The following is a 26,798-nucleotide window of genomic DNA, read 5'->3' as shown; positions in this document are numbered from 1 at the left end:
TGCTAGATTTGTTTATTTCTCTTTATTTCAATCATACAGAGTCCGGGATCCCTTATCATCCTCCCTCCTCAGTCTCTGCCCCCAGGGGTTAAATAATTTTAAAAAATATTTAAAAAGCTGTAACAAAATAACATCAAAGGAAATGGGAAGGATGGGAGGGGTCAGGAATCATGAAGGAGGGTAGAGAAGAGTGTCTCTTCCCCACCCCCCACTCTTGGATTCCAGCCTGGGCAGTAGGGAGAACTACCCCCTATCTCTCCAGGTACATCCCAGCTGTAGGTGAGGTCAGAGGTCAGGGTATGAAAGTGCCGGTGTGTGTGAATGGGGAGCTGGGCAGAGGCAGGATGTTCAGAAGATGCCCCCTCCTCCCCACTCAACCAAGTACTGCACAGAGCCATCAGGCCGTACTCTCCGAGCAAGGACCCGGACAGGGTCCCCTCGGGACAGGTAACCAACCCCACCTCGGACTCCTCCCCCAGTCCCAGGAGACAAACTACGGCACAGGGGAGAAGGGGGTGCTGAGCGTCTAGGAAGACCTGGGGATGGGGATGAGACTGAGGAAGATGAGGCAGTCATCGAGTGGGGGGCACTTTTAGGGATGTCTGTGGGGAAACCAATGTGAAGTTCCAGGGGTGACCTAGGGAGAGAAGGCAATTGTAAGAAATGGGCAGAAATGGAGAGCACATGTGAATCAGAGAAACAGCGTTAGAGACTAGGAGACTTGAGCACATAGAGGGGAAGAGAAGCATCACTGGTAATAGAAGACAGAATCTCACCTGTCTGGGGGTTCACCGTCCCCAGAGGTCCCTGCGGTGCTGGCAGAAGGGTGGAAGGAAGCAAACATCCGGATGGGGCTGCTGGGGTTGGAGTGGGGAAAGTCAGGACCTGAAGCAGGGGAACAGGACCTTCTCCCCCTGGGAAGTGCAGAGCTCAAACACTACCCCCAAGGGACTCCCTTCCCCAAAATACTGGCTACCAGACACTAGTTCTAGAAGTCGGTCTAGGCCAAGAAGTGGGTAGCCAAGGGGGAGAGGGAAAAGAATTCTGGGTGATAAAGTCCAGAAGATGTGAATAACTGGGAGCATATTTTGTGGGGGAGGGGCAGAGGAGCACTGACCTGGGCAGGCAGCGGGCATCTGTGGGCCGGAAGTTGTAGCCGCTGCTGCCCTGGTAACTCTGGTTAGGGCTGGGGGATGGTGGAGACACTGAGGCCTAGAAGAGGGGGCAAACGCCTGAGAGATAATCCTTGACTCCTTCCCACACCCCACCATTTGCTCCATAGGGTTCCCCCTGCTCCAGTACCTGCAGTGCCCTCTGCAGATGAGCCCGCTCCCTCTGCTCCCGGGGCTCGGGCTGATTGCGCACTGCTGAGGGTGGCCCCAGCTCCTCCACTTTCCCCTTCTGCCTCCTCCTCAGGGGCTCTGGCTCCGGCCTCCGGCGCTTCCCCAGGGGACGTGAGACCCCTCCCCCAGGGCCCTGCCCTGAAGGGAAGCTGTAAGAGGCCTCCTTATCCCCCCAGCCCCCTCCCGGACACCCCCAAGACCTCCCCATCTCTATACATATACCCCCCAGGACTAACACCCTGAGAATTTCCCCCATCCCCCCTGGACCAGTGACCTGGTGAGTGCTCCATCTCCAGTAGGGGGCTCCACAGGGGGAGGCATCCGAGCATGGAGACCAAACAAACATTTCCTCTTCTTAATCTCTCTCCCTGAAATGAAACTGGGGCAAGAAGAGAAATGATATAGGGTCAGTGCTGTAAAAAAAGGTTCCTCCTTACGCCATTCCTCAATCCTTTTCAGTCACAGTCTTCCAGGTGGGTTGCAAGCCCCTCCCCTTCCAGGCTTCCACTCTCCATCTCTTTCCGAGCCTCATCCTTGCCTCCTCTTCCCTCCAACTCACCGGTCCTTGTGGCTGTTGAGAGCAGAGAGGAGCTTGGAAGAACGTTCTCCTTTGGGGGTGTCTGAAAGCTGGGAGAAATGAAGAAAAATGGGGCCAGGGGAGCAGTGATTTCTTCTCTTCCCCTTTCTACTACATCTCCCTGTCCCATCCCAACCCCCAAAACTGCACTATCCCTTACCTCCCCCAGGAGCAAACTGTCCCAATTCTCAGAAGTGAAGGGGAGGATCTCACGATCAAAATCAAAGTATTTCTTCTTACAGCAAACGCTGAGGTGATACAGGACAAGATGGGCCACATCCACCCTGGAAAAACAAAGTTTTCAAAACCACAGAGGCATTTTAAAAACCAGGGGAGTCCTGAGGTGGGAGGTTGGGGCATACAGAGTGAAATACTGGGGGTGTGAAGTTACACTGAGGTCATGCCCAATCCAGCTCACCAGCGAAGCTGTAGTCTCCGGACTTTCTCAGGGCCCCCGCGACACACACAGCATTCAAATTCGTAGAACCTGGACATGGGCAAGAGGGAGCAAACACACTTACACAGGAAAACTATGCCATCCCCTGGAAGACTCACAAGCAAGGATGGGGCGAACAGGTGAGGTAACGCTGCAGAGGTTGGGAAGAGACTGGAGTAGAGAAGGGCATGGGAGAACTGAGGGTGGATCACGAAGAAAGAGGGCATCCTTGGCTCCTAGAGAGTCTGCCTTGGTCTCACCTGTCCCCATAGAGGAGGGGCTTGCTCAGACACTGGGTGCAGGCCTCATGGAACCACTGCAGGCAGCTCCGGCACTGCAGCATTTTCAGGTTCCACCTGAGGGGGAACACAGGACTTCTGGCCTCCAGAAACCCCCTTCCCCATAACTGCCCCAAACCCTAAACTTACCTCCCATCCCCCTGAGTGCTACCCTCATCCTGTTCTTTTTCCTTCATTTCCTGGGATCCACCACCACATCATTCATTCCACAGTCTGCTCCCCTCTCATTACTCACTCCCCAGGGCCACCACAGTAACAGTAACTCTGCTGTCGGTTGCTCAGATGTCCAGCATCCCAGTCCAGCCCCTTCAGTCCATATGGCAGAGACAGCTTCATACCCAGCATGGCCCGGGCATAGGGGCCCTTCTTCAGGGCACCTCCCCTCTGCAGAGACAGGACAGGTGGGTGGCTTCAGGGGTGGGGAGAGGAAAAGGCTTGGGAGAGGCTGTGGATGGGAGGCTCCCACAGGAAGGGTAACAGGGAAGTGCCTTTACCTTGGTGGCGATTGCAAAGACACACTGGCGGCATACCCAGGATGTGCCCTCTCCCTCTCCAGGGGCTGGAGCCCTGGGAACATGGCAGTCCTGGTGATAAGCTGAAGAGTGATAATAGTAGACCACTTATTGCATTACCTGTATGTGCTTGGTATTGGGACAGGAATAGTCTTTACCCATCTCATTTAATCCTTGACCATGGTCTTGATGAGGGGGTGCATTATCCTTATTTTACAGGTCAGGGAACTGAGGCTCCTAGGGGTTAAGGGACTTGTCCAAGGTCATATGGTTAGAAAAGGATGCATTTAAACCATCCTCTGCCTGCAAAGGTTATACCACCCCTTTCCATGGCTGCTTCTCCCTCGGCTGAAAGGGGATGAGGACTAAGATAGGGCTAAGCAGCCTGGCCAGAGCAGTGGTTTGGGGACTAAGGCCAGGACAGGTGACATAGGGACCTTCCTGAAGGGAAGAGCAAGCTGGACCATTCAGGTGACCTGCCCTCTCACCATGGCGACACTTCTCACAGCTGACCAGCCGGTTCCCAGGGACCACAGTCTCAGAGCGACAGACACAACAGAGGAGTTCCTCTCCAGGGAGGGCAGCTGTGAGAGAACACAGTGTCATGGGGCCTGCCCTTAAGTCTCTTTCTGCCCCTCTAGGCCAGGTTTGTTTTCCATGGGATGTGCAATCTCAGGTCTCTAGAGTCTTACCAGGGCTAATGTCTTTCCACAGAACCAGAAACTGTGAATCATCCTCAAACTGGACCAGACACACCTCCCTAGCACTGTCCACCTGGAATGGGTGAGCAAAGAGGATGAAATGGGAACCAGAATTAGATAAGAGGACTAGGAAGAAGGTCAGAGGTGGATCTTACCTTTTTGATGGTACCCAAGTATAGCAGCCCATCAGTCCATCTGGCCAGCACATCTTGACCCTCCCAAAGCCGAGGCCTGGGGCCAGAGGTGGGAGCAGGAGAAGCTGGGTCCCAAAGTGAGGAGGCAGCAGAGCGGCTCAGCCGGGGGGGCTGCGCCATTGCATCCTGGGGGGGCCTAGCCAGAAAAGAAATGGGGAAGAGAACGTCATGAATGCTGAGAAACCTCCCCCATTTTCTTTTTCTCTTTTTTTTTTTTTTTTTTTTTCTGAGATGGAGTTTTGCTCTGTCGCCCAGGCTGGAGTGCAGTGGCACAATCTTGGCTCACTGCAATCTCCACCTCCCGGGTTCAGGCAATTCTCCTGCCTCAGTCTCCCAAGTAGGTGGGATTACAGGCGCATGCCACCATGCCTGGCTAATTTTTGTATTTTTAGTAGAGATGAGGTGTTGGCCATGTTGGCCAAACTGGTCTCGAACTCCTGACCTCATGATCCACCCACCTCAGCTTCCCAAAGTGCTGGGATTACAGGCGTGAGCCACCGGGCCGGCCAGCTTCCCCATTTTCTTTGCCTATTTTGCCGTCAAGAATGAAGTATCTGTGCCCCCATCTCCAAATCCCTGAGACACCTGGATAGGAAACCACTGGGCACCCATCACCAGCTTTTTGAGTCCTCTTCCAACTCTAGTGACTGGTTCTCCTCTCGGTAACTGGCCTCCCCCCGACCCCAAACCTAGTTGCTAGTTTCCCAGCTTCCAGAGCTCTCCTGGGATATTATATACTGGCCTTGAAATTTTAGGAGAAATTATGGTTGTAGAAGCAAAGGCTACTCAGTTTAGACGTATCATAATTAGGGTGTCCTGTTGCCCAGAGATGTGTTTTGGGACCTTTTCTGGAGATGTTTTCCAGAGCAGAAACGGCTGTCTCCCCAGGCCTGCGTGTCTCATTAAGAACAATCATCCTGGTGCCAGGTTATGTCAGGTCACCCTCAAATTCGGGTCTCCCTGCCCCCGGGTTAGACAACTTCTCTGAGTGCCCCGGGAGGGGGGCGTGTCCCAGTCCCGGTCTCTACTCCCCAGGACGGCAAGTCCGAGAAGCGACTTGTGTCGGCCCAGCCCGGACCCGAGGCCAAGGCGGCGAGGCTCTCCCGCCCGCGCCCCGCGCCGACCCCCGGCTCCCTGCCCCCCCACCGACGCCTCCTGCCGCCTCCTTACCGGTGACAGCTGGGGCCGCCGGGAGCCGGGCAGGGGCAGACGTAGGAGACCTAGGCGAGTCCCCCGCGCGGAGAGGGCACGTCCGGGCGTGGGGGGGCGTGCAGGCGGAGGCCGGGGGGTCCCCAGGCCCAGCCCCTCCGTCCCGGCGGCTCTGGGGCGTATGACGCAGCAGCCAAAGCAGCGGCAGCGGCAGGAGGAGGAGGCGGCGGGGGGGAGGGCGGGAGGGAGGGAGGGGAGGGACGGACCGGTTGGGGGGGAGGGTGGTGGGAGGGGAGGACTGGGGGAAAGGAGGAGCCGGAGGGGGAGGGCGGGCACCACCTCACCCCACCTCCCTCACCTCCAACAGGCCTGGAGGGCGCCAAGGAAGAGGCTGGCCCTCCGCGGCTTGGGGAGCGAAGAGTCGGACCGGGTGCGAGAGGGAATCCCCTCAGCCCCTTCCTCCGACCTGATATTCGCCCTTGGGGCACGAGGGAATCCCCCCTCCCGGCAGCCCGCCTCCGGCCTGGTCCCCCGCCCCATGCCACATCCGTTAGCTGCCCCACCCCCCATGGTCACTCCAAGTCCCGCCCCCCGGCCCCAGTTCACGGCCCCGCCCTCCATTCACCCCTCTCGATGCCCCCACCACGCCCTCCTCCCTCGCGCGCCCCGCCCTCCACTCGCCGTTAGCCCCAGCCCCGCCCTCCCCGTGGCGAGTCGCGCCCCACCCACAGCCCTTTTGCGCACGCGTGTCCCCTCCTGCGCGCGGCACCTGGGAGGACTGAGCCCCTCCTTCACCGGGCGGCGGCCGTCGGCGGTTGGCGCGAGGGAGTCGGCGGGCGTGCGCGCCGCTTCCCGGGGACGTCCCGCCCCGTGCTTCCAGGGCTGGCGCAAAGACGAAGGGGGCGAGGACCCGAGGCGGTGACGCCACCGAGAGCCAGCCAATGGGCAGCGAGCAGGCAGAGCCCCAGCCGTTCGAACGGAAAGGCAGGGAAAGGGCGGGAGGAAAGAGCCAGCAGTTTGGGAGCGCGCGCTAGCCCCGCCTCTGGACTCCGGCCCCCATTTGCCGACACCCACCAAAGGAACGTTCTTCCCTGGGGCTGGGGTGGCCGGCGGAAGGGTGAAAGTTATCTATAACTAGTGACTAAGGAGGGGGCGTGGATAGCTAGAGGGCACACCTCCCTGATGTGACGGGGTAGGGGGTATTAGCAGAGGGGAAGATGATCCAGGCCAAGGTCCAGAACCGGTGATAGCAGAGGGAAGAAAAGACCAAGCCCTCAGCCCTCGCTCCCGCCTCCCACATAAACGTCTGGCAGAGGGAACAGATCACAGCTCCCACCTTTACAGATATGAAAGTATCTGCCTTCTTGGGCAAATGCTAATAAAACCTTTATTTTAAAAAAAACTATTCTTTATTTGATAGCCCTGGGACATGGTGCCCTCCACCCAATAAAGCACCCTCCATCAACTCTCCCACCCCTCACCCGATACATAGACATATGGACACACACACACGAAGATCTGGATCCGCCTTCACTTCCTGTTGGCCTGAGCAGTACCAATAACACACTGGTTCACCTGTGGGCAGGGGGTTAGACAGGATAAAAGTTTGCAGCGTAACCAATACAACATTTTCCCCAAGATCTCCTCCCATCCTCCAATGCTAGGGCTGCCCTCAGAAATACTGAAATAAGGCCTCCAAAGGCTGGTTCAGGCTGGTGCCAGTTACGGTTGGTTCTCCTCTGCACACTAGGTTTGGTGGAGGTGAAAAGGCTTGAGAAGAGATGGAAGCCCCAGAAGAAAATACAGGAGCAGAGAGAGGAGGCTTTCATTTCCAGCAATACCTTGTACTAGAGACCTCCAACCTCTCCCACTGTAAAACACTTAAACCGAAATAAAATAGTAATAACACCCATTTAGGAACTAGGACTCCTTAGAAAATGGATCAGTTGAAGTCTGGGGGAGGAAATGTACAAGTTGAATCTGAAAAGACTACTAGAGTTCTGTCTAAAGGACACTGACGCCAATCTGAAAGAGGCTTTTTTTTTTTTTTGAGACGGAGTCTCGCTCTGTTGCCCAGGCTGGAGTGCAGTGGCGCAATCTTGGCTCACTGCAAGCTCCGCCTCCCGGGTTCATGCCATTCTGCCTCAGACTCCCGAGTAGCTGAGACTACAGGCGTCCGCCACCACACCCGGGGAATTTTTTGTATTTTTAGTAGAGACGGGGTTTCACCCTGTTAAGCCAGGATGGTCTCGATCTCCTGACCTCGTGATCCACCCGCCTCGGCCTCCCAAAGTGCTGGGGTTACAGGCATGAGCCACCGCGCCCAGCCAGGAGGTTCCTATTGGCCAAAGATGGGGCAATTTGAGCATCAGAAAGAACGACTGTGGCCGGGCTGGGTGGCTCACGCCTATAATCCCAACACTTTTAGTGGCTACAATGAGCTATGATTGAGCCATTGAATTCCAGTCTGGGCAACTGAGCAAGTCCCTGTCTCAAAAAAAATAAAAAAAAAGATAACCCTCAGATAAACATTCATTGGTCACCTTTGGAAGCTGCTAGGATATCAACTCAATACTGGAAATCAATAAATAATTCAGCATTTATCTTGTTTTTCCTGTATGAATTGAATTTCAGAGAAACCAAGTAGATGACAAGGCAAATGTCTTCATAAAAGAATCGTGACTAACCAATGCAGAACAACTAAGATTAGAAAAATCGCCATTTAGAAACCCCTTAATGAAATAAAGGATCCAGGTATGGTCACTGCTGGATAAAATCACTAGGTGAAAAAGTCAATAAGGAGCTTGTAAATGGATGGGTCAGGTTGACAACACCCAAATATGATAAATAAGTGAAAGTATGGGGGAAAGAGGAAGCAACCAGCCAAAATCCAGAATAGTATATTCTATAGGACAAATGACCTTCAACAAACAAATGACGTAATAGTGGCAGTGTGGGATAGGGTTGTAGAACTTGAGACATTTCAACCAAGTGGGTGGCCCTTGCCTGGATCCTGATTTGAACAAACCTATTAGGTATAAAAGACACTTCTGAGACAGTTGGGTGAAATTTAACATAAACTGGGTATTAGAGGATATTAAAGTTCATGTTGTTGGATGTTACATTGGTATAACATTAATAAAAAGTTAGAAAAAACATCACCACCCTCTAAAATTGAACTTGCAAGACAGTGAGGGAAACCCTCATCAAAGTAGAATACCAGATCAGGGTGCAAGTGCTGGCTACTCCACAGAAACAATCAGTGCTGACTGGGAGGAGGCCCAGGCGCACAGCAGAACAGACCTGATCAGACCTCAAATAAAGCCAGAGCCCATCAAAGGGCTATACGCGCAGGAGGAGGATGTACCAGACAAAAAAATTACCGTGGAGGCAGACAGTAAGGAAACTTTCTGACTTGCTTAACACTAGTGGAAGGAGATTCTAGTGGAAGGAATTCTCATTAGTGAGAATTCATATGGCCACTGGCTGACCCTCATGAGGTTTGGAGTCTGAATTCACACTATTTGGAATAGTCTGAAAAACCTCTAAGTCTTTGATCCAGTAATCCCATTTCAAGGACTATTTCCCTGGTTAGATGTAACTGAAAAAATACAAAATGATGTATGTACAAAGTTAGTCAACGTGGCCTTGTTTGTGACTAAAAAAGTGTGGAAACAATCCAAGTGTCCAGTAGAGGGAACTGGTGGATAAATTTTGGTGCAATTACATAGTGGAGTCCTAGGCAGACCTAAAAATAATGATCTCTGTATGCTGATAGGGAGGAATCTTAGGGATTTTTTGTGTGTTGGTTTTTTGAGACAAGGTCTTACTCTGTCACCCAGGCTGAAGTGCAGTGGTAGGATCACGGCTCACTGCAGCCTCCACCTCCCAGGCTCAGGTGATCCTCCCACCTCAGCCTCCTGAGTAGCTGCAACTACAGGTGTGAGCCACTACACCCAGCTAGTTTTCCTATTTTTTGTAGAGACAGGGTCTCACTATGTTGCCCAGGCTGATTTTAAACTCCTGGGCTCAAGCAATCCTCCTGCCTTGGCCTCCCGAAGTGTTCGGATTACAGGCATGAGCTACTGCGCCCAACCAGTTTAGACCTTTTAGTCACTTTTTCTTTTTTTTTCAATCAGCTTTCTCAGGTTAAATTAATCACCTGTTTTTAAAAAAACTTAAAAGCTAATAATTAAAAATGGAACCAGGTGAGTGGTGCCTCAGATACCTGCGAATGTAAAACCTTTCTGCACAAATGTGCTCCCTGCCCTAGAAGACAGAAGGGATTGGAATGGAGAAGCCTACAACCACCCACGGGTCCTGATAAGGCTGACTGGTGGTAATCGCACCTTGGAGGCAAAGCGTAGAGAGTTGAGGGACTCGGAGACGTTCTCTTCCAGTGGAGAAATGTTCACAAACATGAGCCTATGAAAAAAGAATGTGCCCAACCCTAGCATTAGGGGCCAGCAGAGTCTGGACAGGTCTCCACTATTCCCCCCTTTCTACCCCTCACCCCAACACAGTTCCTACCTGACCCCTTCCATCTGTCCCTTTCACTCACATCTTAGCACTACCACCCAGAGAGTTCTGCAGCAGGTAGGTCAGTTTACTGTTCCGGTAAGGCACGTGGGACTCCTAGATGATTGAGGTGGGGACAGATGTTTAGGAATAGGCAGGGCTCTGCACAGCCAACCCCAACTGTCCCCCAGGTCCCGTATCTCACCCCACTCCCATTCCCACCTTGTTGCTCAGGGCCATGATAACCAGCCCCAGCGTGGACAGGCTGCTGTTAATGGCCTGTGTTTCCCGAAGGCGTTCCCGCTCCCCAGGGCCAAGGGCTAAGCCGGGGTCAAGTCGCTCACTCCCGGCCAGGTCCACAAGACTGAGGGGGGCCCCACACTGCAGGCCTCGGCTGGAGTGCTCCCCAGAAATCTGTAGCTGGAATACACTGTGGCTGCGTGATGACCGTTCATTCTGGGCTGTGCGGGCCACAGCCCGATTCTGGCGGGCCAGATGAAGCAGGGCCTCTACCTGGGGATGGGAGCAGAAGGGGCAAAAAGGCAGGCAGAAGTCAGTACATAGTAATATGTATGGAAATGAATAAGAGCCCACCCCCACCCTCTTGAAGCTTTCTAGCCTGTCAAGAAACAAAATAAGATGCACAGTATGTCTGAAAATGGTAAGGAATACATAGAATAGGGAGTGTATAAAGGCGGGGTGGGGAACACAAGTTTTGACAGGATAGCCAAGATCTCCAGGAAAGAGCATCCAGGCAAAGGCCCTGAGATGGGGAGCACGACTAGCTGGCTGAGGAACAGCCAGGAGGCCAGCATGGCTAGGATGAGCTGAGCAAGGAGATGAGACCTGAGATGTAGTGACCCTCCTCGTTTTGGCAGATGCATCACTCTCTCGCCACTCCCAGGTTAAGGCAGATCTACTGACAGCCCACAGGCCAAAACGGGATGTGGTAACCCAGCCTCATAACTTGCACTTCATCCTTCAATTCTCTCCTGCTCCTTTCTCCCTCTACCTCCATCTCATGGCACCCTTCCCACTCCTCCCCATTCCCCAGTTCCAGTGCCCATGGGTCCTCACTTCTTTCTCACAGGAGACAGGGACATATCGAGCATTGGTGACAGTGAGCTCCTCGCTCCCTGGCCCTGCACGGCGAATCTCACACTCGCCCCCTTGACCCTTCCGGGTTCCAGTGGCCAGCAGGTCCCGGACAGTCTCATTGTAGATCTCTACATAGCTTGCTACAAAGCTGTAGGTCCAGCCCTGACCACTCAGCTCCTGGGCCACAGAGAAGAGGTGCCGCAGGGCCCGAGGGATCAGCCCCGCCAACTGGGGGTCTCCCCCAGGCCCACCCTCCATTGTGAAGGTCTTGCCACTGCCTGTCTGGCCATAGGCAAAGATGCATACTGGATAGCCATCCAGAGCTGACTGGACAAGCATGGCAATCTCTTCAAACACTTCATCCTGTCCACTTCCTGGTGGGAATACCCGGTCAAAGGAAAAATCATGGCGAGTTGGGGGAGCTGGTGCCCCACTCAGGGTCCCACGCCGCTCGTCAGACCGGGAGAGGCTAAGGCGGGTTAGAGGATCAGAGGGCCCACCAGGGCCAGAGGGAAACAGGAGGAGGCCAGGGGGTGGAGTGGGCTCCCCCGGCAGGACAGGGCGGACCCGGCAGAATACACGGATGTTGCCCTTGAGTTCCTGCAGCTGGTTGTGCAGTCGCCGGCGCTCCATTTCTAGCCCATGAAGACGTTCTTCCCGCTCAGTCAGTAAGGCTGCCTGGGCCACAGTCTCCTGCCGCAGAGATGCCACCTCTGCTCGGCTGCTTGACAGGGCTGCTTCTGACGTCTGCAGCCTCCTCTGCCCAGAAGAGAACACAACATACACAGAGGGTAAGATGCAACCAAGAATAAGAACAAACTGTGTGGCGTATGGAGTGGGTGGAGGTGAGGTCCCTGCTCAAAAGCACCTCAAAGTCTGGTAAACAAAGAAAGATGAGAAAATAAGGAATCATGGTACTAAGACAGGGAGTGCTATGGGTATGCCCAAGCACAAGGAGGAGCACAGGGAAGATGATATCTAGGCTGTACCCAGAAGTACAGGAGTGAACCAAGGAAGGATGCAGTACACAAAGAACATTCCAGAAAGAGGGAAGCACATATGCAGAATGCCCAGAAGTGAAAGTTGAGTCATTTAAGAGACTGCAAATAACTTAATCTAGTTGGTGCTCACCAGGAAGGAGTCAAGTGGACATGGGAGGAGGGAGAGTACCACAGGAATTTGTGATCAGGATGGGAACCCAAAGAAAGAGGGATGGAGGACTAAGGAAGACACAGATCTAAATGGGAGCTTTGCAAACAGTCAAGGGTAAGAAGAAGCATGGCAGAAAGCAAGACAGTCAGGAGTGGGCTGGAGTGCAGACAGGTGGAAGAGACAGGTATCTTCAGCAGCACCTATACTGCTAAAGATAGGTGCTCAGGAGTTCTCAGCCCAGACTTGAGGGGTACCTGGAAGGGAGGGGAGGCATGACCTCTGCCAGGAAAGCGGGGCTGACATCTGGTGAAAATCTGGCCCTTACCTCCTTCTCCTCTAGTTGGGACGTCAGTCCCCTCCGTTCTTCCTGCAATTCCACCTGTTTTTTCTGAAGCTCTTGCACCAAGCCCTCCTGCGTGCTCAGCCGCTCTTCCAGCTCCAGGACACAAGCACGCAAGTTCTTCAGCTCCTGTTGGCCCTGCTCAGCCTGGGCCTGTACCTTGGCTAAATGCCCCTCCAGTGTTTTGCGCTCTGTCCCCAGGGCCTTGGCCTGCTGTTGGGCATCTCTGAGCTGGTCCTGAAGCTGCTGGTTCTCTTGGTCCAATGTTTGAGTCCTCTCACGGCATCGTTTTAGTTCTGCATTTCGGTCACATAACTGACCCTTTAAGTCCCAGGCTGGACGTTTGCTGGGTTTCTTCCCTCCTGCCATGGGAGGAACTCCTGATGCTAAGATGAGCACAGAAAGGACAAAGGTCAGTGAAGTCTAGGCTCTCTATCCCTCCTCCCTTCTAGCCTTTATGGGATCCACACCTGATGCTACATCTCCTTCCTCTTAGAGACCAAACGGATTTTTCTGGGCACTCACCATCTTCTCTTCCCTATCCCAGCCTCTCACCCAGTGGTTATGTTTGTCACCTACTGCCAGACTTCTGGACAGGAACAGCAGGAACTGGCTTCTGGTTCTTCAACCCTAGAGAATTGAGGAGGTGACTTAGGAATTACAGGACCAGCGTCCCTCCACCTCCATCATTCTCCCTTTACACATACCCCAAATCCATTCTCAGACCCAGCTCTTGAGCACAATTACCTGTGGCAATAGCTGTGGAACACCGGGGTCCTGTCTTCTTGGAAACTTTTTGAGCTGCCCAGGAGATGGGAGAGAACAAAGGTAGAATGATCATTCTTAAGATGGCATGTACACTTGCTAGGACAGGGGCAGAAGTGCTTTTCTCAGAATTAGAAATAAGATAGCTTCCTTCCCTTATCCCTAAGTCTGGCCAGCTCCTAATGATACCTCCCCTAGAACCAGAAATTACAGTCATCCCTCAGTATCCAAAAGGGGTTGATTCCAGCACCCCCCAAGAATACCAAAATCCAAGGATGCCCAAGTCCCTTACATAAATAGGTATATAGTATTAAATATAGTCTATGCACACCCTCCCATATACTTTATTTACTGATTGACTGAGACAGAGTTTCACTTGTTGCCCAGGCTGAAGTGCAATGGCATGATCTCAGTTCACAGCAAACTCTACCTCCAGGGTTCAAGCGATTCTTCCACCTCAGCCTCCTGAGTAGCTGGGATTATAGGTATGCGCCACCACGCCCAGCTAATTTTGTATTTTTAGTAAAGACGGGGTTTCACCATGTTGATTAGGCTGGCCTCAAACTCCTGACCTCTGGTGATCTGCCTGCCTTGGCCTCCATTTTGTTTTTTTTTTTGAGACGGAGTTGCACTCTTCTCACCCAGGCTGGAATGCAATGGCGTGATCTCGGCTCACTGTAACCTCCACCTCCAGGGTTCAGGCAATTCTTCTGCCTCAGCCTCCTGAGTAGCTGGGATTACAGGCAAGCGCCACCACGCCCGGCTAATTTTTTTTAAAATATTTTTAGTAGAGACAGGTTTTCGCATGTTGGCCAGGCTGGTCTCAAACTCCTGACGTCAGGTGATCTGCCTGCCTCAGCTTCCCAAAGTGCTGGGATTACAGGCGTGAGCCACCGCATCCAGCGGCATATACTTTAAATCATCTTTAGATTACTTATGACAGACTGCATATACAACAGTAGCCCTGTAACATTATAATGGAGCTAAAAATTCCTATTGCCTAGTGACATTACAGCCATGGTAATGTCATAGCATTCCTCACCTGTTTGTGGTGATTCTGATATAAACAAACCTAATGCACTGCCAGTTGTATAAAAGTATAACACATATAATTACATATAGTACATAATACCTAATAATGATAATGACTATGTTACTAGTTTATATATTTATTGTACTGTACTTTTTTTGTTATTTTAGAGTATACTCCTTCTATGTGCAAAAACTGTTAACTATAAAACAGCCTCAGGCATGTCATTCAAAAGGCATTCCAGGCCAGGCACAGTGGCTCACGCCTGTAATCCCAGCACTTTGGGAGGCCAAGGCGGGCAGATCACGGGGTCAGGAGATTGAGACCATCTCCACTAAAAATACAAAAACAAAATTAACCAGGCGTGGTGGTGGGCGCCTGTAGTCCCAGCTACTCGGGAGGCTGAGGCAGGAGAATGGTGTGAATCCGGGAGGCGGAGCTTGCAGTGAGCCGAGATCACGCCACTGCACTCTAGCCTGGGCGACAGCGCGAGACTCCGTCTCAAACAAAAAAAAAAAAAAAAAAAAAAAAAAAAAGGCAATCCAGAAAAAGGCATTGTTATCACAGGAAGTCACATCTCCATGTGTGTTACTGCCCCTGAAGATTTTCCAGTGAGACAAGATGTGGAGGTGAAAGCCAGTGATGTTGATGATCCTGACCCTATGTAGGCCTAGGCTAATGTGTGTATTTCTTCGTTTTTAACAAAAAGTTTGAAAAGCAAAATAATATTTAAAATTTTTCAAATTTAAGCTTATTTCTTGGAAAAAATACAAATAAATAAAATTTTAAATTAAAAAAAGAATTTCAGGCGGGGCACAGTAACTCAGGTCTGTAATCTCAGCACTTTGGGAGGCTGAGGCGAGCGGATCACGAGGTCAGGAGATCAAGACCATCCTGACTAACACGGTGAAACCCCATCTCTACTAAAAATACAAAAAATTAGCTGGGCGTGATGGCACGCACCTGTAGTCCCAGCTACTCGGGAGGCTGAGGCAGGAGAATCACTTGAACCCAGGAGGCGGAGGTTACAGTGAGCCGAGATCGCGCCATTGCACTCCAGCCTGGGCGACAGAGCGAGACTCTGTCTCAAAAACAAAAAACAAAAAACAAAAATTTTATTTTCAAGCCAGGAGACAGAGATTCATATTGCCCTGAATATATGCTCCCTGCCCAAAACAAAATTTAGATAGAAAAAAAGCATGAGGAATAAGGACATAAAGGAATAAAATATTTCTGTGAAGCTATACAATGTTTGTGTTTTCAGTTGTTATTACAAGAGTCAAAAAGTTAGCCGGGCGTGGTGGCCCACGCCTGTAATCCCAGCACTTTGGGAGGTTGAGGCAGGCAGATCACGAGGTCAGGAGATTGAGACCATCCTGGCTAACACGGTGAAATCCCGTCTCTATTAAAAATACAAAAAAACAAAATTAGCCAGGTGTGGTGGAGGGCGTCTGTAGTCCCAGCTACGCGGGAGGCTGAGGCAGGAGAATGGCGTGAACCCGGGAGGCGGAGCTTGCAGTGAGCCGAGATTGTGCCACTGCACTCCAGCCTGGGCGACAGAGCGAGACTCCATCTCAAAAAAAAAAAGAGAGAAGCTCTCAGCTTTCGGCTCGGAGGAGGCCAAGGTGCAATTTTCTTCAGTCGTCCCGAATCCGGGTTCATCCGACACCAGCTGCCTCCACCATGCCGCCGAAGTTCAACCCCAACGAGATCAAGGTCGTATACCTGAGGTGCACCAGAGGTGAAGTCAGTGCCACTTCTGCCCTGGCCCCCAAGATCGGCCCCCTGGGTCTGTCTCCAAAAAAGGTTGGTGATGACATTGCCAAGGCAACGGGTGACTGGAAGGGCCTGAGGATTACAGTGAAACTGACCATTCAGAACAGACAGGCCCAGATTGAGGTGGTGCCTTCTGCCTCTGCCCTGATCATCAAAGCCCTCAAGGAACCACCAAGAGACAGAAAGAAACAGAGAAACATTAAACACAGTGGGAATATCATTTTTGATGAGATCGTCAACATTGCTCAACAGATGCGGCACCGATCCTTAGCCAGAGAACTCTCTGGAACCATTAAAGAGATCCTGGGGACTGCCTAGTCTGTGGGCTGTAATGTTGATGGCCGCCACCCTCATGACATCATAGATGATGACATCAACAGTGGTGCTGTGGAATGCCCAGCTAGTTAAGCACAAAGGATCATTAGACAACTGGTCGAAAAAAAAAAAAGACAGTTAAAAAAAGATTAAAATGTTACATCAGCCTCCGCAAGTGGGAAAAAAAATGTTAAGTTTATAAAGTAAAATAGTTATAGTAAACTAAGGTTAATTTATTATAAAAGAACTATTTTTTATAAATTTGATGTAGCCTAACTGTACCATGTTTCTAAAGTCTACAGCAGTGTACAGTAAGGCCCTAGGCCTTCACATTCACTCACCACTCACTCACTAACTCACCCAGAGCAACTTTCATTCAAACATGCTCCATTTAATGGTTAGTACCCTGTACAGGTGTACCATTTTTTATCATTTATATTGTATTTTAACCGTACCTTTTCTATGTTTAGCTATGTTTATATACACAAATGGTTACCACTGTGTTATGTTACCTACCGTGCTTCAGTATAGTAACACGCCACACAGGCTTGTTGCCCAAGAACAATAGGCTATCACAGATAGCCTAGGTGTGTAGCAGGCTAGATCATCTAGGTTTCAGTAAGTACGTTCTATGATGTTTCCACAATAATGCACTTCTGATAATGTATCTGCATTGCCAAGTGACACATGACCATAACTGTTATACTGTATTTTTTGGTTTTATTTTTTATTTTCCATGAATATTTTCTCATTTTCTTTTTGAGACCGAGTCTCGCTCTGTCGCCAGGCTGGCACAATCTCGGCTCACCGCAACCTCCACCTCCCGGGTTCTAAGCAATTCTCCTGCCTCAGCCTCCAGAGTAGCTGGGATTACAGGCACGGGCCATCACGTCTGGCTAATTTTGTATTTTTAGTAGAGACAGGGTTTCAACCATATTGGCCAGGCTGGTCTGGAACTCCGGACCTCAAGTAATCGACCCACCTTGGCCTCCCAAAGTGCTGGGATTACAGGCGTGAGCCACTGTGCCCACTCTCCTTGAATATTTTCAACCGATGGTTGGTTGAATCTGCAGAAGCAGAACCCACGGATACAGAGGGCCAACTGTACTCCATATGCCAAAAAGCAATTTGGATTAAGATAAGTAAAAGCATGACCATGTCTAAAGTATGCCACCATTTGTGTAAAAAAGGTGGGGGAGTATAGTCTTACTTGCTTGAATACCAATAGAATTTCCCTGTAAGAACACACAGTTGCCCTGGGTAGCAGAATTGGGTGGCTGGAGGACAGAAGTAGGAAGCAAACTTCACTATACAACAACCTTTGTGCCTTTGGAATTTTGAACCAAATGAAATGTTATTACCTATTCAAAATAGACAGGCTGGGTGCGGTGCCTCACGCCTATAATCCCAGCACTTTGGGAGGCAGAGGCGGGTGGATCACCTGAGGTCAGGAGTTCAAGACCAGCCTGGCCAACATGGCGAAACCCCGTCTCTACTAAAAAAAAAATATACAAAAATTAGCTGGGCGTGGTGGTGGGCACCTGTAATCCCAGATACTCGGGAGGCTGAGGTAGGAGAATCGCTTGAACTTGGGAGGAGGAGGTTGCAGTGAGTGAGATTGAGCCACTGCACTCCAGCCTGGGCGATAGAGCGAGACTCTTGTCTCAAAAAAAAAAAACAAAACAATAAAATTGAAAGAAAAGAAACAAGTGAGTTGAAGAGCACTGGACTTCCATGTCCTTGGAGTCTATCCATCCTGAGAGCCCACCTGTGGTCTGGCCTTGTGTCTGTGGCACTGTAGTGAGGGACGGAACTCTTGGGTGGGATGTGGTAATTCTGGTCGTTGCACCCAGGCCTCTTGTCCGTTTCTGGGGAAAGATAAAGACAAGGTCCATAGTCACCCTCCCTAATGGTTTATACTCTCTCTCTCCTTTTTTTCACACACACACACACACCCCCCCCCCCACATACACATGCACAGCTCTCCACGCCCAGCTCACCTTCTCAGGCTCCAGGCCATCTTCCATCTGGTCAGGCCTCCTCTTGAGTGTGCTTCCTGAGAGAGGCAGCCGGGAAGGGGCCTTAATCAGAGGTCTCTTCAGTTCTATGTTCCCCTTTACTTCCAATAGGGGGGACTTCTGTTGGGAAAAGAGACCCTTAAGACAATACCCAGGAGCACAAATGTCCCAAGAACTTCCCGTCTTGGCCCCCAGCCTCAATTATCAACATCGCCACCACCAAGCACTGAGCACCACTTGTGCCAAAAGCTGAATTATGTGCCAGACAGACAGCATGAACAGAAGTGGGAACGTAACCTAAAAGTAGGAATAATCCCTAGGGGAAAAGCTGGACTTGACTAACTTTAAGGGTGGGACTCAAACAAGCAGAAAGGAATGGATGCTCTTCCTGGAAGGCAAAAATTCAAATATGTACATAGCATGGCTAAGAAACCAACTGGCCCTTTTGGCTGAAGCTGAGAATCATAAATAAGCGAAAGAGTGGAAGATATGTGAGGGCTGAAGACTGCTTGGGAGAATCAGGCAACATTTACTGAGCCATGTTTGAAATGTTTTACCTGGACCAGGTGCAGTGGCTCACGCCTGTAATCCCAGCACTTTGGGAGGCTGAGGTGGGCAGATCACAAGGTCAGGAGTTTGAGACTAGCCTGACCAACATGGTGAAATCCTGTCTCTACTAAAAACACAAAAATTAGCTGGGTGTGGTGGCACATGCCTGCAATCCCAGCTACTCGGGAGGCTGAGTCAGGAGAATCACTTGAACCTGGGAGGCAGAGGTTGCGGTGAGCCGAGATCACGCCACTGCACTCCAACCTGGGCAACAGAGTGAGACTCCGTCTCAAAAAAAAAAAAAAAAGGCATTAGAACTTAATTCTGGCCAAGCACGGTGGCTTATGCCTGTAATCCCAGCACTTTGGGAGGCTGAGGCAGGCAGATTACTTGAGGTCAGGAGTTCAAGACCAGCCTGACCAACATGCTGAAACCCTGTTTCTACAAAAATTACCCAGGCATGGTGGCATGTGCCTGTAATCCAGCTACTTGGGAGGCTGAGGAGGAGAATCGCTTGAATGATTGGTGGAGGTTGCAGTGAGCCGAGATCACACCACTGCACTCTAGCCTGGGTGACAGAGCGAGACTACGTCTCAAAAAAAAAAAAAAAAAAAAAAAAAAAAGAATTTGGCCGGGCGCGGTGGCTCACGCCTATAATCCCAGCACTTTGGGAGGCAGAGGCAGGCAGATCACGAGGTCAGGAGATCAAGACCATCCTAGCTAACACGGTGAAATCCCGTCTCTACTAAAAAATACAAAAAATTAGCCGGGCGTGGTGGCAAGCACCTGTAGTCCCAGCTACTGGGGAGGCTGAGGCAGGAGAATAGCGTGAACCCAGGAGGCGGAGCTTGCAGTGAGCCAAGATTGCGCCACTGCACTCCAGCCTGGGCAACAGAGCGAGACTCTGTCTCAAAAAAAAAAAAAAAAAAAAAAAAAGGAACTTAATTCTCATGGAACCTAGTTGAAAGGGGCTATTCTAGAAGCTTGAGGGCTAAGCTAGGCAGACATCCACCTTAGCGAATCAGATGACATTTGCCTGTGGTCCCAGCTACAAGGGAGGCTGAGGTGGGAGGATGGCTTAGGCCCAGATCAAGGCTGCAGTGAGCCATGATCATGCCACTGCACTCCAGCACTCCAGCCTGGGCGACATACTGAGATCCTGTCTCAAAAAAAAAAAAAAAAAAAGAAAGAAAGAAAAAGAAAAAGAAAATAAATAACACAGAGATCTGAGTACCTGAAGAGTTGGTTTTTGTTTATTTGTTTTGAGACAGGGTTGCCCAAGCTGGCTTTGAACTTTGAGTTCAAGTGATCTTCCTGCCTTAGCCTCTTGAGTGCCTACGACAACAAGCACATGCCACTGGACCCAGCAGGATTGGTTTCATGGATGCTAAGTTCATTTTGGGAAAGTGAGTTTGAGCTATCCGTGATACAATGAGATTTACTCAAGGAAGTTCATAGAGCATCATTATTTTTAAAAATTATGAAACAACCTGATACACTGTTTTCTTTTGTTTTTAATTTATTATCATAACCCCATATAAGACTGTGAGCACCATAAGAATTCATCTGTTTTGTTCATAACTATATAACCAGAGGGCCTTATACAATGTCTGCTACATGGTAGGACTCTACAGTTTTTGAAGGAATGAAATTGAATGTTCATCAGTGGGGCAATACTTAAAACTGTGATATATCATACCATTGGCTTCTAGAAAAATAAAAAGGGAAAAAAGGTAGCATTTTTCCTGCCACCTACAGAAATGTGCACAAAGAATGCTTATTTTAATTTAGTGTAATCAAATATAGTATGGAAACCAAATTTTTCTTTAAGTATTCCAAAGTCAAACACGAATTTTTTAAAATAACCTGTGCCCTTCCTCCTCTCTACACTACCATAGTGGATCTGCTACAGACCTACCTCCTTGGAATTTACGTCGGTTCAGAAAACGTGTTTCAAGGTTTGTTTATTCAGAACAACTCCAAAGACCACAGTATATATATTTTTCCCATTTATTAATATAAAGCTAGACATGATGCCCTCCAACTTTCCACAATGAGAAGCATAAGCACTTATCCTTCTATAAGAACAGATATTCATGCAACCCTGCCTACATCCACCTCACCACAAGATCAGAGGTGGATGGCCCTGCTCCCAAGGCAACCCTTTCATATATGCATCACATCCCATCCCTCCTCACCAAATCCTGGACTCACCAAATCCTCCCAATTTCAGGAACATTCCTCCAGCAATCCTCCCTTCTCACCTCTGCACCATCAGCTTTGCACTCTATGGCATCACTCCAATTGGCATACCACAAACTCTATTATTTCTTTGAAACTAAAAGAATCTGAACTCTGCTTTCCCTAACAGGTACTATCCTTTTTCCTTGCCACCCTTCGCAGCAAAACTCTAAAGTATTACCTCTAGTGTATTCATTGTGGCCAATTTCTCTCCTAAGCCCATTGCAATCAGGTTTTCATTCCCACCATTCCATTGAAATTGCTATCCTCAAGATCACAAGTAACTTCATGTTGCTAAGTCAATTCTTTATCTTCATTTTCTTGACCCATCAAACAGCATTTGATACAACTGATTACTCCGTTTTCCTTAATAGGCTTTCTTCATTTAGCTTCCAGGAGACCACCCTTTCTTACCTCACTGGCAGGTCCTCCTCATCTCTCCAGATTTTAACAGCATTCTCTATCTATACTCACTATCCACTCCCATGCCTTTAAATATCATTGATATGCTGACAGTTTCCAAATTATATGTCCAGCTCAGACCTCGATCCTGCACCTATACTGAACTGCATCCTCAACATCGCGATTTAAGGCTGGGAGTGGTGCCTCATGCCTGTAATCCCAGCACTTTGGGAGGCCAAGGCGGGCAGATCACTTGAGTTCAGGAGTTCGAGACCAGCCTGGCCAACATGGCAAAACCCCGTCTCTACTAAAAATACAAAAATTAGCCAGGTGTGGTGGCACGTGCCTGTAATCCCAGCTACTCAGGAGACTGAGGCTGGAGGATTGCTTAAAGCTGGGAGGTAGAAGTTGCAGTGAGCCGAGATCGCACCACTGCACTCTGGCCTGGGCAACAGAGAGACTCCGTATAAAAAAAAATCTCCATTTGGAAGTCTAATAACTGACCTCTTGATGTCCAACCATGCTTTGAACTTGTTCCTTTTGCAGCTTTCTCCATCTCAATTGATATAACTCCATCTTTCAGTTGCTCAAGCCAAAAACCCAGAGTCTTCTTTCTCCTACATACCACATCTAATCTGTCAGCAAAGCATGGCTGATTGTACCTTCAAAATATATCCAGAATCCAATCACTTTTTACTGTTTCTTCCACTGCTATCATCCTGACTTAAGACACCATCATCTGGCACCTAGATTATCATAAACCAGTGGTTCTCAACTGGGGTGATTTTATCCACCAGGTGACATCTGACAATGTCCAATGCGGTCCTGTACACTGTCAGATGCCTAGCAGCATCCCTGCCCTCTACCCACTAGATGCCAGTAGCAACCCCCCACCTAGTCATGACAATAAAAAATGTTGGCCAGGTGCGGTGGCTCATGCCTGTAATCCCAGCACTTTGGGAGGCCAAGGTGGGAGGATCATGAGGTCAGGAGATTGAGACCATCCTGGCTAACACGGTGAAACCCTGTCTATACTAAAAATACAAAAAATTAGCCGGGCGTGGTGGTGGGCGCCTGTAGTCCCAGCTACTCGGGAGGCTGAGGCAGGAGAATCACCTGAACCCAGGAGGCAGAGGTTGCAGTGAACTGAGATCGCACCACTGCACTCTAGGCTGGTGACAGAGCGTGACTACTTCTCAAAAAAAAAAAAAAAGTTGCAGGGCACCGTGGCTCATGCCTGTAATCCCAGCACTTTGGGAGGCCGAGGCAGGCGAATTGCTTGAGCCCAGGAGTTAGTTCCAGACCAGCCTGGGCAACATGGCAAAACCCTGTCTTTACAAAAAATACAAAAAATCAGCCAGGCATGGTGGCAGGTGCCTGTAGTCCCAACTACTCAGGAGGCTGAGGTGGGAGGATCACTTGAGCCCAGGAAGTTAAGGCTCCGCCATAAAAAAAAAAAAAAAAAAAAGACAACGGTGCTATGGTTACGAAAATCTGTTGGACCCAACAAATCTTATCTCTTTGCTTAAAATCATCCAATGATTCCCCATCTCACTCAGAGTAAAAGTCCTCACAACGACCCCCACAAGGACAAACTGTGATCAGCAACCCCACTACCCATTACCTGACTTCCTTTCCCACAACTTCTCCCCATGCTCACTTCACTCCTGCCACACTTCCCTCCTTACCACTTAGGGACTCTGCTCTAGCAGATTCCCTCTGCCTCAAATGTTCTTCCCTCACTATCTGCTTGTCTATCTCCCTCACTTCCTTCAAGTCTTTATTCAACTCATCTTTTCCATTGGGGTTTCTGAGACCACCCTATTTAATACTCTATCCCGCCAGTTGGCCTCCCCTATTCCCTTAACCTTGAATTTCTCCTTTTCTCCACAGCACTTACGGCCTTCTGGCAGTTATATAATTCATTTATTACATTTATTGTCTGTATCCCCATAGAATGGCAGCTCCATGATGGCAATGATTTGTCCCTTGTTCACTGCTGCATCCTAAGTACCTACAACCGCGCCTGGCATGTAGTAGGTGCACAATAAATACTTGATTAATAGCTCTGAGAAGGCTTTTACTACTTCTTACTGTCACATCATACTACTCTGCTCTCTGGTTGTCACGACTGAAAGAATCTCTCTTAAGGCTGAATCCTAACTTTAGGGAAACCTGGACGTGAAATACTAGTAAACAAAGGATTCAGGCAGGAGACCTTTCCTGGCACCAGAGATCAGTACACTCCAGCTGTCACACACATTCATCTCTCTTCACTGGAGAGAGGAAGCTGCATATGGTTGTGGAGTGCAGCAGGGCACCATTTAAGAGAAAGAACTAAATCAATCAGTTTCATTGGGCAGGAATCTGCACAATTTAGGAAAGGAGAGAGAGAATGAGAAGTCTTTTGGCCCAGATTACCCTACTCTCCTCCCTTTCCTACACTCCGAAGCAGCAGTGATGAGGAGAGGCGATAACACAAAAGGTCCTCAGCAAGGATGTGGCCTCAGACACCATGTCCCCAAAGGAAGAAGTCATATCAGAACTCTCCCTTCTTACACACTGCAATCACATCCTGAGTAGGAATAAAGAAGTGGAAATGTGTCAGACGAGCCTGAGAATTCGAAATGGGAAATCTTGGAGACATGAAAGTAAGGGAGGGGCTCCAGAGACTTGAAGCTGGGGGAGGGCAGACAGACGTCCCTTCCGACCTCCCCGGGTGCTCTATGCCGTCTCCACTCCTACCTCCGCCCCTTTCCACTTGTGCGGGGGCGCACGGACCTTCGCTCTCCCGGTAGACATGACAAAGGCCGACCGGGAGCCGGGGGCGCGACGGCATCGGAGCGGTCAGCCGTCGTCCCCATCCCCAGGGCAGGACACCTGCGCCGCCCCTACTCACCTGCGGATCCATGTCCACCTCGGTCCCACACGCGCCGGGGGAATGCAGTGGAAGAGAACTGGGTGCCGGGGATCCTGGGACTCGCGTTCTCTCGCCCGCTCGCGAAGAAGGGTAGAGAACTCGCACGGCTCCGGCCGCTACCAGCCCCGCGCCACACCCGCCACTTTTGAATTCCAACGGCCGCCACCCACTCTCACCGCGCTCTGCACGCAGGGACCAATCGTCGCTGTCGCCACAGCCGAGGGCCAATCGCAGCGTCCTCCGCCACCCGAAGCCACACCCCGCCCGACAGGCGCCTTGTCTTTTCTGTTTCGCAGGCGCCGGAGAGGTAGGAGGATTAATTCCACTTCCGGTGCCACTTACGCTTCTCACCCCTCCCCTCCTCTAGCGGCAACGGTGCCGGACTTCCGCTCGGCTCCCCGCCGTCGCTCGGACGTCAGAAAATGCGTGGACGTCGCCGCACAAACGCAACTGGCCAAACGTAACTGGTGGCGGCCGGAGGAGAAGGGGCGGGGACGCTGGAGAAAAGAAATGACGCGTGCGCACACAGGGACCCGTGCCGGGAGACAGGCGGGACTAGCGCCTCCTGGTGACTGCAGTAGGGAGCGCACTTGTTTTCCGTCGACGTGATTGCGGCTCCAGCGCTGCCTCTCCCGGTCGTGGTTGACTGGGCCCGGAAGTGGCTCCTGGAGCCCTCACGTGGACGTGAGTGGCCTGGTCTGTTCATTCCCTGGTAATGTTGCCATTTCTCACCAAATTTAGGAACTTTTGCGCTCCATTGAAGCCTGACAGTGGGGATTCAAAGCTCAGGAAATAATTTTTCTTTATAGCCCTCTTTCAGCCAGCCTACTTACCTGGGTGCTGTTACTGGTGCTGGGCTCAAGGCCTTTGGAGTCTCGAGCTCAGGGAGGATTTACTGCTTCAATTTACGGAGTATTTAATGTTTTTCAGATTATGCACCTGTATTATCTCGTCTTATAATCACAAAAATTCACTGAGTTCCTACATTGTGCCACGTTCTTTGTATAGATGGATGGAGACAGGTTCAGAAAGGTTACATAATAAGTATAAGGTCACACTGCTGGTTAGGAATGGATCTAGATTCCATTAGCTTCAAAATCCAAGCTATTTCTGTTAACTCACATTGCCTCTAACAGTCTCGGTGACAAGAGCAACCCCTTACATGTGAATAAGGTGCTAGTTTGCAAAGTCGTTCTACCATATTTACTCATCCGAGTTTCCATCCAATCCTGGAGGTAGTCAGGACAGGGTTTTATTTATGACACCGAAAGGCAGGGGCCTCAAGCATATGTTCGGGGGTTTGGTGTGCAGTTGGAAATTGGCAGGTCTGGCACCCACGCTGCCGTCTTCTACCCATTGCTTTAATTTGGCTTCAAACAAGCTTGTAGAGAGAAGCAGATTGTGGGGAGACACACTGTCTGAAAACCATGTTGCCATCCCCCCAACCTTTGATATCCTGGGAAAACTCCAAAAAGCAAGAGCTTGAAGAGAACACAGTAAAAAGAAAAGGAAGAAACTAGAGAAAACCAACCATAGAAGGTAAAGGGGGATAACTGAGAAGGGAGACCTGAGAAGAAACATAGCAAAAGATATTTATCAAATTAAAAAAAAAGTTTTTTAAATGGAATGGAGAAATATAGACCCATTAGCAGATTAAAGGGGGGAAAATTTATTCATCTCAATTGATGCAGCAAAGCCACTCAAAATATTCAACACCCATTGATATATTTTTTTAAACTCCAGAAGCTGATAAAGGACATCTTCAAAAATTTCGCAAAACACATCACCATAACGGTGAAATGTTGAAAGCATTCCTTTCAAGATGGGGAACAAGGCAAGGATGCCTGCTCTCAATAATCCTCATCAATACAACAATGGAAGTTGTAGCCAGTCCAATAAGCAACAAATATATAAGGATTACAAGAAACAATAATGTTAATATTCGCAGATGAAATTATTGCATGTGCAGCATCCCTAAAATAAAATTCAGATAAAACTGATAAATCAGTTTAGCAAGGTTGATGGATAAAAAAATCAGTAAGAGGAAAAAAATCAATTTTCAAAATCAATTGCATTTCCATCTTCAGCAACACCAGTTAGAAAGTGTAACTGTAAAAATTATACCATTTGTTGGCCGGGCGCGGTGGCTCACACCTGTAATCAATCCTTGCACTTTGGGAGGCCGAGGCGGGTGGATCACGAGGTCAGGAGATCGAGACCATCCTGGCTAACATGGTGAAAAACTCTCTCTACTAAAAATACAAAAAAAATTAGCCGTGCGTGGTGGCGGGCGCCTGTAGTCCCAGCTACTCAGGAGGCTGAGGCAGGAGAATGGCGTGAACCCGGGAGGCGGAGCTTGCAGTGAGCGGAGATCGCGCCACTGCACTCCAGCCTGGAAGACAGAGCGAGACTCCGTCTCAAAAAAAAAACCAAAAAAATTAGCCAGGCGTGGTGGCAGCCTAC

The 26,798-nt window shown here is 49.9% G+C and overlaps 3 protein-coding genes across 14 annotated transcripts; 1 reads left to right on the top strand and 2 right to left on the bottom strand.

The window, feature by feature from the left end:
• Positions 1-7: 7 nt before the first annotated feature.
• Positions 8-6,108, bottom strand: PHF1 (PHD finger protein 1). 11 transcript variants are annotated; one of them, XM_063666119.1, is made up of 15 exons: positions 5,981-6,108; positions 4,024-4,198; positions 3,860-3,941; positions 3,656-3,751; positions 3,150-3,250; positions 2,891-3,039; positions 2,617-2,712; positions 2,339-2,407; positions 2,081-2,204; positions 1,903-1,970; positions 1,618-1,722; positions 1,303-1,492; positions 1,118-1,232; positions 777-857; positions 8-637 (listed from the first exon to the last, which is right to left on the bottom strand). In XM_063666119.1, the coding sequence occupies exons 2-15, from the start codon at positions 4,180-4,182 to the stop codon at positions 573-575; spliced, it is 1,500 nt and encodes a 499-aa protein (XP_063522189.1). In that variant the 5' UTR covers positions 4,183-4,198; positions 5,981-6,108; the 3' UTR covers positions 8-572. The 11 variants fall into 11 exon arrangements, 9 of the variants coding, with proteins under 9 accessions (XP_063522189.1, XP_054346121.1, XP_054346120.1 ...); XM_054490146.2 differs by having other exon boundaries at positions 1,118-1,212; XM_054490145.2 differs by lacking the exon at positions 5,981-6,108 and adding an exon at positions 5,233-5,787 and having other exon boundaries at positions 1,118-1,212.
• A 489-nt stretch (positions 6,109-6,597) lies between these two features.
• Positions 6,598-26,583, bottom strand: KIFC1 (kinesin family member C1). Of its 2 annotated transcripts, none has more exons than XM_054490142.2 (11): positions 24,315-26,583; positions 18,206-18,343; positions 17,974-18,073; positions 13,067-13,120; positions 12,899-12,949; positions 12,305-12,705; positions 10,807-11,586; positions 9,952-10,242; positions 9,773-9,846; positions 9,561-9,636; positions 6,598-6,786 (listed from the first exon to the last, which is right to left on the bottom strand). In XM_054490142.2, the coding sequence occupies exons 1-11, from the start codon at positions 24,324-24,326 to the stop codon at positions 6,742-6,744; spliced, it is 2,022 nt and encodes a 673-aa protein (XP_054346117.1). In that variant the 5' UTR covers positions 24,327-26,583; the 3' UTR covers positions 6,598-6,741. The 2 variants fall into 2 exon arrangements, with proteins under 2 accessions (XP_054346117.1, XP_054346118.1); XM_054490143.2 differs by having other exon boundaries at positions 18,206-18,340; positions 24,315-24,497.
• LOC129037880 (large ribosomal subunit protein uL11-like) lies at positions 15,783-16,270 on the top strand. The gene has a single exon (XM_054490159.2). It carries the CDS (start codon positions 15,798-15,800, stop codon positions 16,206-16,208), a length of 411 nt encoding a protein of 136 aa, XP_054346134.1. The 5' UTR covers positions 15,783-15,797; the 3' UTR covers positions 16,209-16,270.
• Positions 26,584-26,798: the final 215 nt, after the last annotated feature.

The sequence above is a fragment of the Pongo pygmaeus genome, chromosome 5, assembly GCF_028885625.2.
Source record: "Pongo pygmaeus isolate AG05252 chromosome 5, NHGRI_mPonPyg2-v2.0_pri, whole genome shotgun sequence".
Classification (NCBI taxonomy): Eukaryota; Metazoa; Chordata; class Mammalia; order Primates; family Hominidae; genus Pongo; species Pongo pygmaeus.
The sequence above is the reverse complement of the archived record's forward strand: the minus strand, read 5'-3'. Positions and strand labels throughout refer to the sequence as shown.